The 16,372-nt window shown below is 44.2% G+C and overlaps 1 protein-coding gene across 4 annotated transcripts in view; it reads left to right on the forward strand.

Annotated features, from left to right (window-relative positions):
• TSPAN14 (tetraspanin 14) overlaps positions 1–16,372 on the forward strand; it is a 91,922-nt gene that overhangs the window by 62,378 nt on the left and 13,172 nt on the right. For 3 of the 4 annotated variants that reach the window (XM_054034513.1, XM_054034515.1, XM_054034514.1), the window contains 3 exons: positions 3,653–3,703; positions 13,014–13,160; positions 13,976–14,146. In XM_054034513.1, the coding sequence (XP_053890488.1) occupies positions 3,653–3,703; positions 13,014–13,160; positions 13,976–14,146 (369 nt within the window). The remainder of the gene's footprint in view (positions 1–3,652; positions 3,704–13,013; positions 13,161–13,975; positions 14,147–16,372) is intronic. The other variant, XM_054034516.1, reaches the window with a different exon arrangement.

Here is a 16,372-nt window from a genome sequence, read left to right on the forward strand (position 1 = left end):
GATACAAACAAGTGGTTATTACTGTAATTTAGGGTTGCCAGGCATCCGGTTTTCAACCAGGGAGCACCCTGTCAAAAAGGAATCCGGTCAGCACCATAAGTGGGCTGTTAAAAGTTCGGTCGGTAGTGTAGCAGGGCGAAGGCAGGCTCCCTGGCTCCGCGTGGCTCCTGGAAGTGGCTGGCATTTTCCTCCAGCTCCTAGGCAAAGGCATGGCCATGGGGGGCTTCTCGTGCTGCCCCTATCTCAAGTGCTGGCTTGAACAGCATGGCGGGAACAGTGGCCAATGGGAGCTGCAGGGGTGGCATGTGCGGCTGGGGGCAGCATGCAGAGCCGCCTGCCTGTGCCTCTGCCTAGGAGCTGGAGGGAAATGCCATCCGCTTCCGGGAGCCACTTGAGGTAAGCGCCACCCAGAGCCTGCAGCCCCTCCTGTGCCCCAGTCCTGAGCCCCCTCTCACACTCAAACTCCCTCCCAGAGCCCACACCCCAACCTGCTGCCCCAGTCCTGAGCCCCCTCCTGCACCCAAACTCCCTCCCAGAACCTGCACTCTCTCTTGCACTCTGAACCCCCCAGCCGAGAGTCCCCTCCTGTATCCCAAACCCCTTATCCCCAGCCCCACACCAGAGCCTGCACCCCTAGCCAGAGCCCTCACTCCCCCGCACTCCAACCCTCTGCCCCAGCACAGAGCACCCACACCCACTCCAAACCCCTCATTTCAGGCCCCACCCTGGAGCCTGCAACCCCAGCCAGAGCCCTCACCTCTCCTGCACCCCAACCCTTGCCCATCCCAGTGAAATTGAGTGAGTGAGCGAGGGTGGGGGAGAACGAGCAAGAGAAGGAGGGGGGAATGGAGTGAACAGGGGACGGGGCCTTAGATAGGGGTGGGGCAGGGGGCAAGGGTGTTCAGTTTTCTGCAATCGGAAAGTTGGCAACCCTACTGTAATTCATGGGGTTCTGGTCTATGATTGAGGCTAGTAGTGCACTAGGTGCCATAAGAACCAGAATAAAAAGATCCCTGCCCCACAGAGTTTATAATCTAATATGGATACTTACAGACGGACTGAGGGAATACAAGGAAACAATGAGACCATATTGGTCAGCGTGACAGGCTGCTGGTGTGCTGAGACCACTGCCTAATTGTAGTCAAGTTTTTTTGTAGGCATGACAGCAAATGATGAATTTGAAGGAGGATAATCAGGTAGGTTTGTGGATGTTTATGGGGATCTCCTCCCAAACGTGAAGGGAGGAGCATGGGAGGAAGGCATGAAGGTGCTTGTTTGAAAATACAATAATTGCACAATGGAGGCTACACTTATTGACCTAACAGGCGTGGAATTTGACACTGAATGAGACATGATGGCTAGGGTGGGGATAGGCTGTAAAGGGCCTTGAGAGTGACAATAAGCGGCTTATGTTTTTGGTGCGGTAGAGGCAGAAGCTAGTGGAGGGATGCAAAGGGGGAGGTGATGTGGTCAAATCAAAGGGCTACAAGTGATTTTTTTTTTTCTTTCTTTTTTTTTTTTTTTTTTTTTTAAAGCAGCATTGTGAATGGTATAAGTGGAGCAAGATTGTATTTGTCAAGGCCAGAGAGAAGGACGTTGCAGTATTTGAGATGCAAGATAAGAGCCTGGGTGAGCATTTTAGCTGCATTGATGGATAGGAAAGGTGGTATTTTAGAGAGATTATTTTGGCATAACCCGCAAGACTTAGATCTATGTAGCCCAAGGTCCAGTGTGCTTCAACAGCAGCCCTGGGAACTACAAGTTGTGGACCACAAACTGCAGCATGTTGGGAGAACAGTTCCTGCCAGGATGTACCCTCTGTTCCCCCAGCAGGAGGTCTCAGCACTGACTGAACTGGGAGCACATAGCAAGCAAGCAGAGAGAAGCTGCTGGACTGTAATCCTGTTCTATGTTCTTTACAGAATAAAGCCTTGTTCCTGGTGGCTTGTCTGAGTGGGTGAACACACACTGACACACAATACAGAGCACAAAGGAGCCTAAGGTCCAGTTTCCAAAAGTTGTGTAAAAAGTCACAAGACAGGCTTCCCCTATCTTGAACAACCTCATACTGGACAAGTGAACAGGAGAAGGGACATGTATAGCCTGGATGTGACAATGTAGAAAGAGGTTTGAGTCCAAGATGATGTCGAGGTTACATGCCTGTGTTGTGGTGGTGTCCACTGTAACTGCGAGAGGACCTGGGAAGGCTTGAATTGATCATCCACAAGAAGATGTCGGGGAGAGAGTGAGAGGCGCTGAGATTTTGGTTTGGACAGAAAGAGACAAGCCTGGAGTAGAGAGGTAGATCTGCACATCGTCAGCATGTGGAGATGGTAGTTGAATTTGTGTTGTGCAAATGAGATCTCTCTGAGGGAGAGACGGACCAAGGATAAAGCCATCTATAACCCCTGCAGAAAGCTGGGCGAGAAGGAGTATCCTCCAAGGACATGCTAAAGAAGTGATTAGAGAGGCAGGAGAACTAGCATAGTACAGTCACGGAACCCAAGGGAGAGCAAGATTTAAAGAAGGAGAGGATGGTCAACTGTCATCAAGGAGGATGAGGATGGAGTACTGGTTCTGAGCATTGGCTAGGAAGAGGTCATTAGATTTAGTTTCTCTGCTGCAAAATGGGGATACGATGCTAACCATCTCAAAGTACTCTGAGATTTAAAGAGGAAAACGCTATAATTATTATTTTAGGCCCTGATCTTGCAAACATGTATTTACATCCTTTTCTTTATTCAAATGAGTATTCCCCTTGAAATTAATGGGATTATTTATATGTGTAAGTATTTCAATATCTGGGCCTTAAACCCAATGTACATTATTTTCAAGCACATCTGTTGCTCTCAGCCTTTTATTGTTGCAAACTCTTTGTATCAACATTCCAGAATCACAAGCCCAAGAGTCTGGGGATGAGATGGCTCAGATCCATTCATCATTAGAGTACCTAGCACTAGCCACAGCTGATGGTCAGGCCTGATCCTGTGAAGTGCTTAGAGCCTCTTCAGAGGTATTCACAGAGAACTGAGTTGATTCAGCACATCTCTGAGAGAGGTTTTTCCCCCAGGACAAGTTTAAGGCACACATGTGGAATGGCAAAGAGGGAACATGCACTGCCACTGCCGAGCGATGTGTCTAGTCAGAGAATCTCATTCTCTAGTTGCGCTATAGAGCAGATATCCTTTGCCAGTACTAAATTTGCTTAACATTAATGAAAACTGTAGGTGATGCTTCCTGAAATCAAGACTTTTTCCTGTGTCCCTCAATCATTGTGAGTCTTTGTCCTATGTTTTTGTTTCTTCAGTATGGATACAATGGTTGACCTCACATGAGGGGGAACACACTTATACAGAACTTTAGAGCCCTAACAAGCCTTTCTGTTCCTACAGGAAATGTAAACTTAATTCTCTTCTATCAGATTATTTTTATGTTATGCTATAACAATTTTTTCTGAGAAGAGGATTGCTGTTCTATGTAAGCCTATACACATACAGAGACTCATAAATACATTCTCCTATTTACTTTATTATATGTATTTATAGTGATTATTTCAAAGGAGGGTGAGGGAAGCATATTATTTCACATTGGGAAGTCTTGTTTTCGTTCCTGATTAGTGTACTAATCAAATTTTCTTTATTCTTTTCTGTAGCTAGCTGGAGTTGCTTTCCTTGCAGCTGGGCTTTGGGCATGGAGTGAAAAGGTAAGATTATGATGGACTGTTGATTTTGCATTAACCAATTTCTTAAGTGTTTTTTAGCTTCCCATCCTCAAGAAACAATAAGAGTTAAAAACAACATCTGAGCTAAATTCTTAAGGAAAAAAATAATTTACTACTTTCTAGAAAGTCCTAGTTTTTCCCTTCATAGGGATGGTTGTGTCTGTAGGGCATATGTACAATACACAGCACAGGTATAATATCTCTCTTATATTTTGCTAGTTTAACCTTTTCTCCCCGTCAAAGCCCTGTGGTAGTCATCCCAGCATTACGCCATTATTTTTCCATTTGCCACTAGGAATGTGCTGGACTAAATATGTACAGGTATACAATTCAATCTACTAAGTGTGATAGCTGGAACCATCATTATGTTGATAATGGTATGCTTTAGTCACATGTTTTTGACCTTTTTTTCTTAAAATTTCTTTCTGTTGCTACCAACATTGCTGTGATTTGCTTGTAATTGGAATTAAACAACAGGGTTTTGGAACTGCCAGTTCCTGGTATACGTATTGTTGACAGGGCCGGCTCTAGGCACCAGTAAAGCAAGCAGTTGCTTGGGGCAGCAGATTTGCAAGGGGCGCAAGAATCCAGCATGGGAGCTGAGAACCAACAGGGGGCCCTGGGAGCTGTAGTTCCTTGGTTAGCTCCCTGCCTATAGAGCCACCCCTGGAGCAGGGAAAGAATTACATTTCCCAGCATTCCCTCGGCCACTAGCAACAGGAAAGGGTGTGGGAAAGGAGTATGGAACTGAAATCTGCAGCTTGCTGTGAATGGTAGGAACAGAGCCAGCTCTCGGTTTTTGGCCAACACCCCCCCCCCTCGCCCACACCCCCTGCTGCCCCAGCTCTGGCCCCACCTGCACTCCCCTGCTGCCCCAGCCCTGGGCTCTTCTCCCCCCCCCGCACTCCCTGCTGCCCCAGCTCTGGCTCCCACCTGCACTCTCCTGCTGCCCCAGCCCTGGGCTCTTCTCCCCCCCCCCCGCACCCCCTGCCGCCCCAGCCCTGGGCTCTCTTCCAAAGAAGGAATTGGGGGGGGGGGACTAAATGGACGGTGCACCTCTCTATCTGAAGCCTAGCAAGGGAGGTATGTGGATCCCACTAGAATTTAAAATGAAAAGTAAGGGAGGGGAGGCTCTGGACCTGGGCAGCTTTAGATACAGTACCAGGCACTTAGGAGGATTTCCACTTCTGAGCCATGGAAGCAGAAATTGACTTTTCCTCTCCAGATATAGCTAATATTCAGAAAGGGAATCTAGCACCTGCCTTCCAGATTTGAACACCCTCAAAATTCAGGAGTGCTCAAGCTCAATTTGGGCAGCTGTTACTTCATTTCCCCCAAATCAAATATACTGATCCACTGTAACTTGCTGTAGAAAAAGTAGAATAAATTGAGCAAGAAATGCTTCCCAGTGGTTATTAGGACGGGAATTGCTATTTTTAATAGCCATTGCTTTTTTTTTTTTTTAAGTTTTAGTTTTATTTGTTTAAAAGGAAGACCGTGATAGTGCATTCCCCATAGAAACAAAGAATGGAACAAAAGAATAATAAAGGCAACTCAACTTTTCCTCATTTATGTAGGACAGTCTTATAATATGCATTCAGATATCCTCCAGTCACACAAGCTGAAAATTGTTCCACTTTACTGCATTTCTGTAACCATATGGGAACCATCTGTGTTCTGTGCACATCCAAAATTCCTGCTGAATGACCCGCCCTGGGAGGGAGTTACCAGTGACCCAGGGCTGGGGCAGCAGGAGGGTGCAGTTGGGGGAAGGAGGAGAGCCCAGGACTGGGGTGGGGAGCAGCCAAAAATTTTTTTGCTTGGGGCAGCAAAAAACATAGAGCCGGCACTGATTGTTGAGTTGCAATAATTGGTAGTGAAGGTGGGATATTTGTAGGGGAAAAAAATGTGAGCCCTAAAAATGTTGCAACTTCTGTTAACAAACTTTATTTTAGACTCTACTGTAGAGATGCAATACACCTATTTGGGTTATCTAGTCCAATTCCTTGCCAGTAAATCATCTTATTGTACACCTCCTAGAGTTTTTTTTAATCTAGTCAAATTTTAAATGAGATGAGATTTTCCCCCACTTGATGTGAGAGATTATTCCAAAGGCTAATAGTTGGGAAGCTTTTCTGATATTCAACCTAAATTTTCCCTTTCTTAGGCCTTGTCTACACTATGGGGGTAAATCGACCTAAGTTACGCAACTCCAGCTACATGAATAACGTAGCTGGAGTCAGCGTAGCTTAGGTTGACTTACTGCGGTGTCTACACCGCTCTGGGTCAACAGGAGACGCTCTCCCATTGACTTACTTTACGTGTCTTGTTCTGGTAGAGTACTTTACGCATCTCGTTCTGCAGAGCGATCTGCGGTCGATTTAGCAGGTCTTCACTAGACTCGCTAAATCGACTCCGAGTGCATTGATTGCTGTAGCGTTGATCCCCAGTAAGTTTAGACATACCCTTAATTTCTTCCCATTACTCCTTAGGTGTGGTAGATAACTGAGATATCTATTCCCCATCTCACTTCATATGCTGTTGAGGAACTGCTAAATAGATTTGAGAGCAAGGGCTGGAATTGGCAAAATTAAAACATTATTGGGAGAAAAAGCACTTATTGGAATTTGAGTTACAGATTTGACCAACAACTGAAGTGAATTAGATCTGAGAAGGATGAGGCAAAAAAAATCTTTTCCTTTTAATTGGTTAAAGAAAGACATGCCAAACATGCACATCTAAGAGCTTTTCTGTCTGTTTTCTTAATTCGCCTGTCTTCTCATATACGGTAGGCCAGGATGATATTACTTAGAATCATGAAATGTAGGGCTGGAAGGGACCTCGGGAGGTGATTTATAGGCCAGGGGCTCTGGCTGCTGATGTGGTAGCAATTGTGGTAGTTGGGAGCCCCGGGCCCTTTAAATCGCGGTTGGGGTAGCAGTGGCGGCAGCCAGGAGCCTAGGATCTCTGGCTGTTGCTGGGAGCCCCGGGCCCTTTTAAATTGCCGGGCTCCTTCTGGCTCCCTCATCAGCAGCCCTGCCAGTACGGTCGTCTGTGTACTGGCTCTTACCGGTATGCCATACCAGACCGGACCAGCTTATTTTCATCTCTGAATGATAGTCACCTTTTTCACAACTGCCTCACATTGTTTGCTTACATTCAATGTGTGTAGGGTTACCATACGTCCGGATTTTCCTGGACATGTTCAGCTTTTTGGTCCTCAAATCCCCGTCCAGGGGGAACTGCCAAAAAGTCAGACGTGACCGGGAAAATAAGGAGGGAGGGGTCGTGGGGCTTGGGTCCGGGCTGGAGCTGCTGGGACCGGAGCCAGAGCCTCTGGGGCCGGCGGGTGCTCGGCTGCTGGCCGGCGCCACTCGCTCTGCCGGGGCCGGGCTGGAGCCCCTGGGACTGGGGCTGCTGGCCAGCGCTGCTCGCCCAGGGCCGGGGCCGCCGGCCAGTGTGCTCGGCCAGAACCGGGGCGGCGCCCCAGGACCCGAGCCAAGCTGGGCCGGAGACGCTGGGGCCAGAGCCTCTTGGCTGAGGCCAGCCGCCTGAGAGAGCCGCTCGGCTGGGGGGGCCGGACTGGGCCGCGCCTCCTCGTGCCCCCCAGCCCCAGCTTACCTGCTGCCTGCCTGTTCGTATGAAAGCAGAGGAAGGGGAAGAGCAGGGTGGCGAAGCGTTCAGGGGAGGGGGCGGAGTTGGGGCGGGGACTTTGGGGTTGGGGTGGAGTTGGGGCAGGGCTGGGGCTGGAGTTGGGGCGGGACCGGGGCCCCATGGAGTGTCCTCTTTTTGGACCCTTAAAATATGGTAACCCTAAATGTGTGATCTACTATAACTCTTAGATACTTTTCTGCAAGTACTACTGCCTAGTCAGTTATTCTCCATTTTTATATTTGTGTATTTGATTTTTGCCAGCCTATCTACTGGTTTTGTTAAGAAGTTTTCATTTCATTGGTGTTTGACAGACATGCTCTCTAAGCAGCTACCTTGCTCGGTATGTGCATGTTAAATACAGACAAGTATGAAATGTTTGCTTCCCTTCTTAGTGATTATAGAAATCCATTTGAGCATTTTCAGGGGTCCAGCAGAAGCCATGTATGTAATGGGGCCTATTCTTCCTTCATTGTTTTGGAAAATTGAGAAAGTTTGAGCTAATTGTATTATAACATACAAGGTTTTCCACAGTCAAAAAAATGTAAACCATTAATTTGTTTTGGATTTCTCCCTGTTCTGATAGGACTGCAGTATGAAACCTAGTTCAGTGTATGAGACCATGCTACTTCCTGTTATGCATTTCCTAGTCATTCTGTGAACATTGTAAAGATAAACAATTAACAAAACTTTCTTACCTAAATTCCATTTTATCTGAATGTTATGAGAGATTTTAACGTAATTAACGCTTTTCTGTATATAAAACACAAATAGGTCTTGAAGAATCTGCATTCTCTTCTTAAATTTAATTAAGCTCTTCCTATGCTATCCACAGTTTAAAAGAGGTGCCCATTGTAATTACAGAAATGACTAACGCATAACCCTCTCCTTCTGCCTGATGGCTTATACAACACACTGGGTTTGTTTTAAGGGAAACGTTTGCTAAATTTATATTCTTACATTGTAAATTGTTAGATCTCTTTAATAGTTCTGTAATTTTTTCATGTGGCATTCTGCTTTCCCACCAGTTAGCTTTTGCTGTTGGTACTCTCAAATCTTGACAATGAGCAGTAAGATACCTAAAGTCTGTGTCTTAAACATTTAAATAACCCATAAGCTGTGCATGTAGTTAGCTACAGATAAGATAAAACAACCAGTGAGAAAAACTAGTGTCTAAATCCCTTGATGTTACTGATATTCTTCAGCTCTGGTGCAGATGAAGTGTGGATCTGTCCTATCTACTTGCCTGTGCAGATGGAACTCTGAATGTACAGTAAAGAAACAACTCCATGAGCTATGATGCTGCAATAAACTGGGGAGATAAATTTGTTTATAAAGCAGAACAGAGTTCACCAACCATGGAGGTGGATGTGGGAAGAGTCAAGGAGAAGTTCTGAACTCTCCCTGAATGCAAACAGTTAATCTCATCCAAACGTATCTGGCTCCTGCATAATTCTGAATTCCTCACATTTTTTTCCTCCAGACAGAATTAATTCAGCTTGATTCTTCAGCAGGGATTTTTATCATCTGGATTCATTCCTAATTTTTCTATCTGGGAGTGAGTGCCAGAGTCCAGCCTGTTCTACTTTTTTCCCAAAACAACCTTTGTTTACAGGAAAACCTCATCAATGCAGATCATGCTTGAGCTGACGACTGGCTGGGAGGAAAAATGAGTTCAAGGTGGGGAGAAATGAGTAGAAAGGTTGTGGAAAGCTTCATTAGTGTGCAAACATGTTGCTAGTAACTGATGGTTTCCATTGCTCTGTGGTTGTTGTGCAAAAGCACTGTGTTATGCCAGAGTTTATGTTGGTGCTGCTTCCCCATTTGTGGGTTCTGATGAGTCAGGGCTTAAGAAAGAGTAACTCAAAAGGGCTGGAAATGGTAAATGTAGATTCCAGGTGTATCCATTGCAGAGAATGAGAACATGTCTCCAGTAAAAACCGGATGGACAATTCACTGCTTCATCTAGCAAGAACACTTTTTATATTCGACGTTCATAATCATGAGAGAATCTATATCAGGGGTCGGCAACCTTTCAGAAGTGGTGTGCCGAGTCTTTATTTATTCATTCTAATTTAAGGTTTTGCGTGCCAGTAATACATTTTAACGTTTTTAGAAGGTCTCTTTCTACAAGTCTATAATCTATAACTAAACTATTGCTTTATATAAAGTAAATAAGGTTTTTAAAATGTTTAAGAAGCTTCATTTAAAATTAAATTTAAATGCAGAGTCCCCCCGGACCGGTGGCCAAGACCCGGGCAGTGTGAGTGCCACTGAAAATCTGCTTGTGTGCCGCCTTTGGCATGCGTGCCATAGGTTGCTTACCCTGATCTATATATTCTCAGTGACTTTTTGGAATGGAGAATGCCCAGGCTATGATAATTGGTCAGAGTGAAGTCTAGCATGAAACTTGCTTCTCTCTAGTTCTTGTACTTTTTGACAAATGCTGATTAAAAGTAAAGTTCTGTTAGCATGTTACTGCTGCCAACCTGGCAGCTCTAATTAGAGCCCAGTCTGGCAGTTTGTTTTTAAATTATAGAGGAAGGTGTAATAACTCTTAAATATCATTGGGGTGCTAGCCATGTCCAAAAAGCAGCAACCCATACCCACAAAATTTCCCTAAAGCAATATCCTTGCCTTATATTTACATGCTTATTAGAGGATAGTATTGAATCTCTGAAATCCTCCTTTTGTGATGTGTATTTTTAGTTGTTCCAGCACTGGTGTGTCTGTTGAATAGCAAGATGGCAATATACAATACTTTGACAGAAGTAGGCTGCTTCTGTGAATTATATTTCTGAATTCTCTGTGACCTCTCTTTTTACTATTGGATTTAGTTTGGTTGAGAGAACCACACATCTTCATTTCATGGCATAATTGCCAGCACTGCTTTGTAAATGGCACTCTATAACCTGTTGATCTTTACCCATTTTTTCAGTATAGAGTGAAAGACCGAGGTCTTCCTCAGTTTAGAATGGTTCTTGTATTCATATTGCTGGTAACTTGTTGGAAACCTTCATGCTTTCACAAAGTTGGCGACCACATGGATATCACCAAAGATCGGTCTTGTACTCCCCACTTTTCTTTGACCTGTCTCTCTTAATAAAACAATACTAACCTTGGTTTGTCCCATGCTCTATTACTATATTAAAAATTATTGCAATTATGCTCTTATTTACTTTCATCTGTCTAGAAAGATAATCTTTGTGTACATTTATAACTGGTTGTACACTTACATTTTGTATGTAATTTTTAATTAATTTCTATTATGGTAGTGTTAAGAACCTCAGCACAGATTGGGCTTCATCGTACTAAGTCCTATGCAAACACATAACAGAAAGATAGTCTCATAGACCTCATGTTCTAAGATTAGGCAAACTACAGTAAGCAAAGAGGAGGAGGATGAACAAGGATATAATAAAGATAGGTGCATAAGCTAGTTATAATGGTCAATGAAAGCCAAAACAGTGTTGTATTTTGGTATGGGAAGGGAAGTGTTGCTAAATAACCGTTATGTGTTCATGTCCTCATATGGTCTCAAGGAACTATTAATTTGATGTAGGTTCCCCTGTAACACTGGCATAAGATTGTTTGTTAATACATTGCTTTTCCTCAGTTTGCAGCAAGATGTCCAAGGAGACACCCAAAGCATGGTAGGAGTCGAGATGAATAGAATTCAAGAGTACAGCTAAATGTCTTGAGGGGAAAATAGCCATGTCTCTCAAGACAAAAACATCCCTCACAGATCTATCATCTGTAACCGGTTCCTTAGCAGCTGTGACATTGTTCAGGGCTTTAAGGTGGGAAAAGGTGGTTCTGAAGCGTGAAAGCTCCCTTGCTGATTGCCACACTCAGCATGCTACTTGTTTTGCTGTGGCCCTAGTGAAATCCTATGGCTTGAAGCTAGGTGGAAATGCTGTGATGGGTCCAGGCTTTTAGCACCATCTTGTGGTAGCCTCTTTAGTTGAAATCTCCATGAAGATTATTTTTCTGCAAAGCTAGTGCTCCGTTGTGAGTTTTCTGTCACCTTTTCTTACCTCAACTCTGCTTCAACTAATTTGCTGTGCTGGATGAAGAACTGGTGTCTCTGATCAAACACCTATTTATAAACAATTTTCCAGGAAAACCTTGTGGTGTGCAAGCTTCCCCTAGGCCTAGAGGGTCACGTGCAAAAGGTGTTCATGGGCCTTGTGTAACCAACACACCTTCTGTGTGTGGTGTTCTGCCCCATCTAGTGGCACCGAGACCACTTAGAGAGCAATTAATGAGTGTGCTCTACAGCCTTCGCTAACAGCCAGTTGGCTTTTTAGCTCATGTGGTGGTAGAGGCTCATGCACTAAGCTCCAGAGGGCCCAAGTTTGATCCCGCCCGTTGATGAGCAGGGTCTGTCGGCATTACAAGTGGGGTCTTATCTGGGATTTCAGCTGGGAAGAGACAGAAGCTCGGGACGTGCTTCCTCAGCTAGGGGAAGTATAAAGCAACAGAGGGTCCTGTGGCACCTTTAGGACTAACAGAAGTATTGGAGCATAAGCTTTCGTGGGTGAATGCCCACTTCATCAGATGCAAGAGCACCACCTGCATTCTCTAAGACTCTAAGTGGCACCAAGACCTCTTAGAGAGCAATTAATGAGTCTGCTCTACCCCTTACCTAATAGCCAGTTGGCTTTTAGCTCATATGGTAGAGGCTCATGCATTAAGCTCCAGAGGTCCATTCGATCCTGCTTGCCCACGACCAGGGTCTGTCGGTGTTACAAGTGGGACAGAACACCACACCCAGGAAGTGTGTGGGTTACACTTGCATGTAGACTTTTGTCTATGCACCTTTTACTCCTGTTCCAGAATTTCCTCTAAAACATCAATGTGACATTAGTGGCTCCTCCATGCTTAATTTTTTATTTTTTTTTAAGTGCCTTTGCATTCCCTTTACTGAAAGCCTGTCCTAGCTCTAATTTAGCATAAGACAATAACAAAATAAAGTAGACTTTTTTTAAAATAAAGATTTCACACCTTTGAAACTCTTCTCTCCCTGATAGTTTCAGCAGCTCTGCCTACACAAGGGTAAAATAAAGCTTACATTTGTGGAAAGTTGACATAAATGTGCATAGGTGCAGATTACCATGAATCCGAGTATTTTTTTTCTAGCTTTCTGTGTTTCCAGGTGTGAAATGGGAGAGGATTGGGCTCTGCCATGTCTTCCTGGGGTAATCTCACTGTCTCATTCCCTCTGGGGCAGAAAGGCATCACACTGCTCTCTTTCCCTCTGAGCTTCCCATCTCTCTTCCCTCCCACTCTGTTCCTTCTATTTTTTCTGGTTTGTTGGGTGACCTGTGGGGAGGCAGGTCAGGGAGCTGGAGAAGCTGAAGGTTAGGGAGGCCTGGTGTTTGGATGGCTTAACCTTTGTGGGACATATCTGTAGGTATAATACACAAATTAAGCATGTGGAAGATTGCATATTAAAAATTTTCCGGAGAGTATTTCTGTGTTATGATGGCTATTTGCAAATACATTGAATTAATAAGCAAGTAATGAATGCAGGAGGAGACAGAAGTAGAGCTGGGGGTGGGGGATAAAATACAACTCCTGATCATGAAAAACGTGCTCATTTTGTTTACCTATTTTCCCTTGTGATTATTCTCTTTAGGGTGTATTATCTGATCTCACGAAGGTAACCCGTCTCCATGGCTTTGACCCGGTGGTACTTGTCTTGGTGGTTGGAGGAGTGATGTTCGTTCTGGGATTTGCTGGTTGCGTAGGAGCATTGAGGGAAAACATCTGCCTTCTGAAGTTTGTAAGTAACTTGGTGGTGCTGTATGGTGGCTCAGGGAAGAGAAAGGATGGTGTCACAGTTAAAGGAGAACCGCTAAGTGAAACCAGACATTTGAATTAAGTGCAGATGTGTGTGGTCAGTGTTCCTGCTGACGTGGCTGGGGCTGGTATCCAGAACAGCAGTACATTTAGACTTACCTCTTTCTTTCTCTTACGTTCTGGAATGTGTTCCAATACCAGAAGTCTCACTGCAACCCATAGCACTTGTAATGTCATAAAATTAGGCATTCTAGGATACCTTCAATGAAACAGGAAATGTTGAAAGGATTTCGTGGAAAGTTTTTATAACTTTTTTTCTTTAAGTTAAAATGCATTTCTCTTCTGAATGGTTGGTAGGTGGAACTGTAGAACCCCAGCACAGAAATCAGTGCTTAACTCAGTTTTAATTTTAATGTTACACTGGATCCAGAAGCTAACTGCTAAATTGAGAAAAGAATTGAAATAAAAATCCAGCTAGCTACCTTTGTCAGGACCATTATTTTCATGTGTTGCCATCTCTGACTGGCTTATTCCTTTTTCATTATCTTTGTATTACAATGGACTATGACACAGTGCCTATGTTCCCTGCAGACTTTAAGATGACCAAATAAGAAGATAACTCCACCTATTGTATGTTTCTTCCCACTGTGTTTAATTTAATTGGCCTTGTGTCTTGATCAGATTTGTACTTTGTGAGCATTTTACTGAAGGCCTTGTATCTACTTTTAATTGAGTTGAGACGTGGTTATATTTGAAATAAGAGTTTTATAATCTATGTCCAGTGACTTTATTTTGCAGTTCTGTGGAGCAATCGTACTTATATTTACATTGGAGCTGGCTGCGGCAGTGCTGGCTTTCTTGTTCCAGGACTGGGTGAGGGACCGGTTCAAGGAATTCTTTGAGAATAACATTAAATCCTACCGAGATGACATTGATCTACAGAACCTCATTGACTCATTGCAGAAAATTGTAAGTCACACTTTAACTTGTCAAATTTTCTTGCTCTTTTTCACCCTAAGAACAATCTTAGTCTTTTGAGGTTTTCCAGTTGTTGGGATAGCATTTCCTCACAGGAGACTAAAAAAAAAAAACATTTACTTACGTTCTGCCTTCTTTGGACTGCCTTGATTTTACTCAATGGTGTCAATAGCTGTGTCCCTCCAGTAAAATGAAGATAACTCTTAATACCCTAAAATAATTCTGCAACCAAGCAAACTTCATAGCTGTTGACTTAATTGTCACATTGCGTTTACGTGGACTTAACTGTCCATGTACATGGACACAGTGCAGGACCTTTCTGTTTCAGAAACCTAGACCTCTACCACTTGCCAAAGGAGAATATCTCAAGTATAGTGGTATTGGGTCTTATCCTCAATGGGCCAGTCTCAAAGGGTACTTCTTCCCTACAGTTAGCCTGGGTGATCAATGCCTGGGAGCCCAGGTTAGCTTAGCTCAGGGGTGAGCAGCCATACTGCAAAAGCCCTACCCGAATTACTGTGCACTCACCTGCATGTATTACGAGGACTTCTGGGGGGCATGCCCCCTGGGCTTTTGTGCTTCAGTAAGCTGAGCTGCTCTCTGGTTCTTTCAAAATTATTTGTTGGAGAACTTCTTTGCCCTTCTGGGTATGTTGGAAGGCATTGCAGGCCTATCAGCTCTCAAGTGATTTAGCTTGTGTCCTGCAAAGTTGGCAAGTTACCAGTCTCACTGAAAGCAGAACCTGGGCTCTAACCCTGGGCCAGCTAGCCCAGATTGAAAGCACCACTATACTCTGATGAGAGATCTGTGTGTATGGCAGGAGGGGAGTTAAGAGCAACACCTGAGCAAGAGCCCAGGTCACTCTGTGCAATGAAGGCCTATCCTAAAGAGTAAGACAATTCTACTAATGGGAGTGGTGCTAACATCCCATCCGTTAGAGGACAATTGCATGCATGCACACACCAGGATATTACAAGGCCTACAGTAATAATTGAGTGATGGTTTCTAGATCAGTTGGCCAACAGCTTCTTACCATAATGTAAGTATGCAAGGCAAAGAACACCTCTAATGCTACCCATGTGCTCAGTAAGCACTTCATCTTTCTAATAGAACTTACACAATGGTTATTCTTTGATGTGATCTCACACAGGCTGTGGTGAAGGGGGTCAACTTCCTCTGTCCAGTGTTTTCTCCCCATGGCACAGAGGATCTTTACAGGCAATTTCTTTCCATCCTTTATGGGCTAAGAACCAGAAATCAATCTCTTAGCATTGCTACCAGTTTCTGAATCCTTGGCAATCTTGCACTTGCCTTCCACTTGGATGGTTGATGCAAGTAGCGCCAGCAACAGCTTCCCCTGCCCCAATGCTCTTTTTGTCCATTCTTCCAGGTGTTAACCACTAGATGTAGAAGTGGTTAAAGACTAGCAGAAAGACTATCTTTCTGCGAGCTCAGATAGTCATGTAGACCCTTGGAGATGTTCTAATTCTCAGATTTCTACACTGGCAGATGCCATAGGCAATTTGTGCAATGTGGTGCTCTTTAGTAGACTCGATTAGGTCACCACAGCTCATTCTTACCTGCTCACAATGAGTTCTCGGCATCAGTAAATGTCTCAGCTCGGCATACTATTTTCATGTTTCCTGGTGTTGCTATTGATCCAGGTTTAATGCAATGAGACAGGCAACTGTGCTAAGCTGATTTACAGGTGAACCCTTATTAAATGCTCTTAATAAAAATAAAAATGCTAAATTTCCCCAAAAAAGAGTTCCACAGCTTGATTATCAGGCTAAGAAATGTGGAAATAACAAAGCCAGAAAATCTCTGAATAAGCCTCACTCACCCACAGTGGGTAACAGTTAGGCAACAGGGAAACAACTTGACATCCATCACTAAATGTAGCTCTGTAAGATTGAGGAAACCCTTCAAGAAGGTACTGCCGTATTCTTTCAGTGCCACGTTGAAATCTGTCTTCTAACTAGGCATGGGCCGACTTGCAGTGCCTTCAATATGTGACTCTGGGATAGTGAAAGAGCTTTTTGTATACAGCTCATTGCACTGACTAATGCAAAGTCATATTACCTTGTGGCTTACATTTGAGCAGGGCTTCTCCTTTATAGCCTTACCTTACTTGCATAGACTGATTGGCAGTTTTAGTAGGTGCATGGCTTCTAGCAGTGATTTTTTTTTTTTTTTGGGAGGAGGGGTGGGGGAGAA

Source organism: Malaclemys terrapin, chromosome 7, assembly GCF_027887155.1.
Source record: "Malaclemys terrapin pileata isolate rMalTer1 chromosome 7, rMalTer1.hap1, whole genome shotgun sequence".
Classification (NCBI taxonomy): Eukaryota; Metazoa; Chordata; order Testudines; family Emydidae; genus Malaclemys; species Malaclemys terrapin.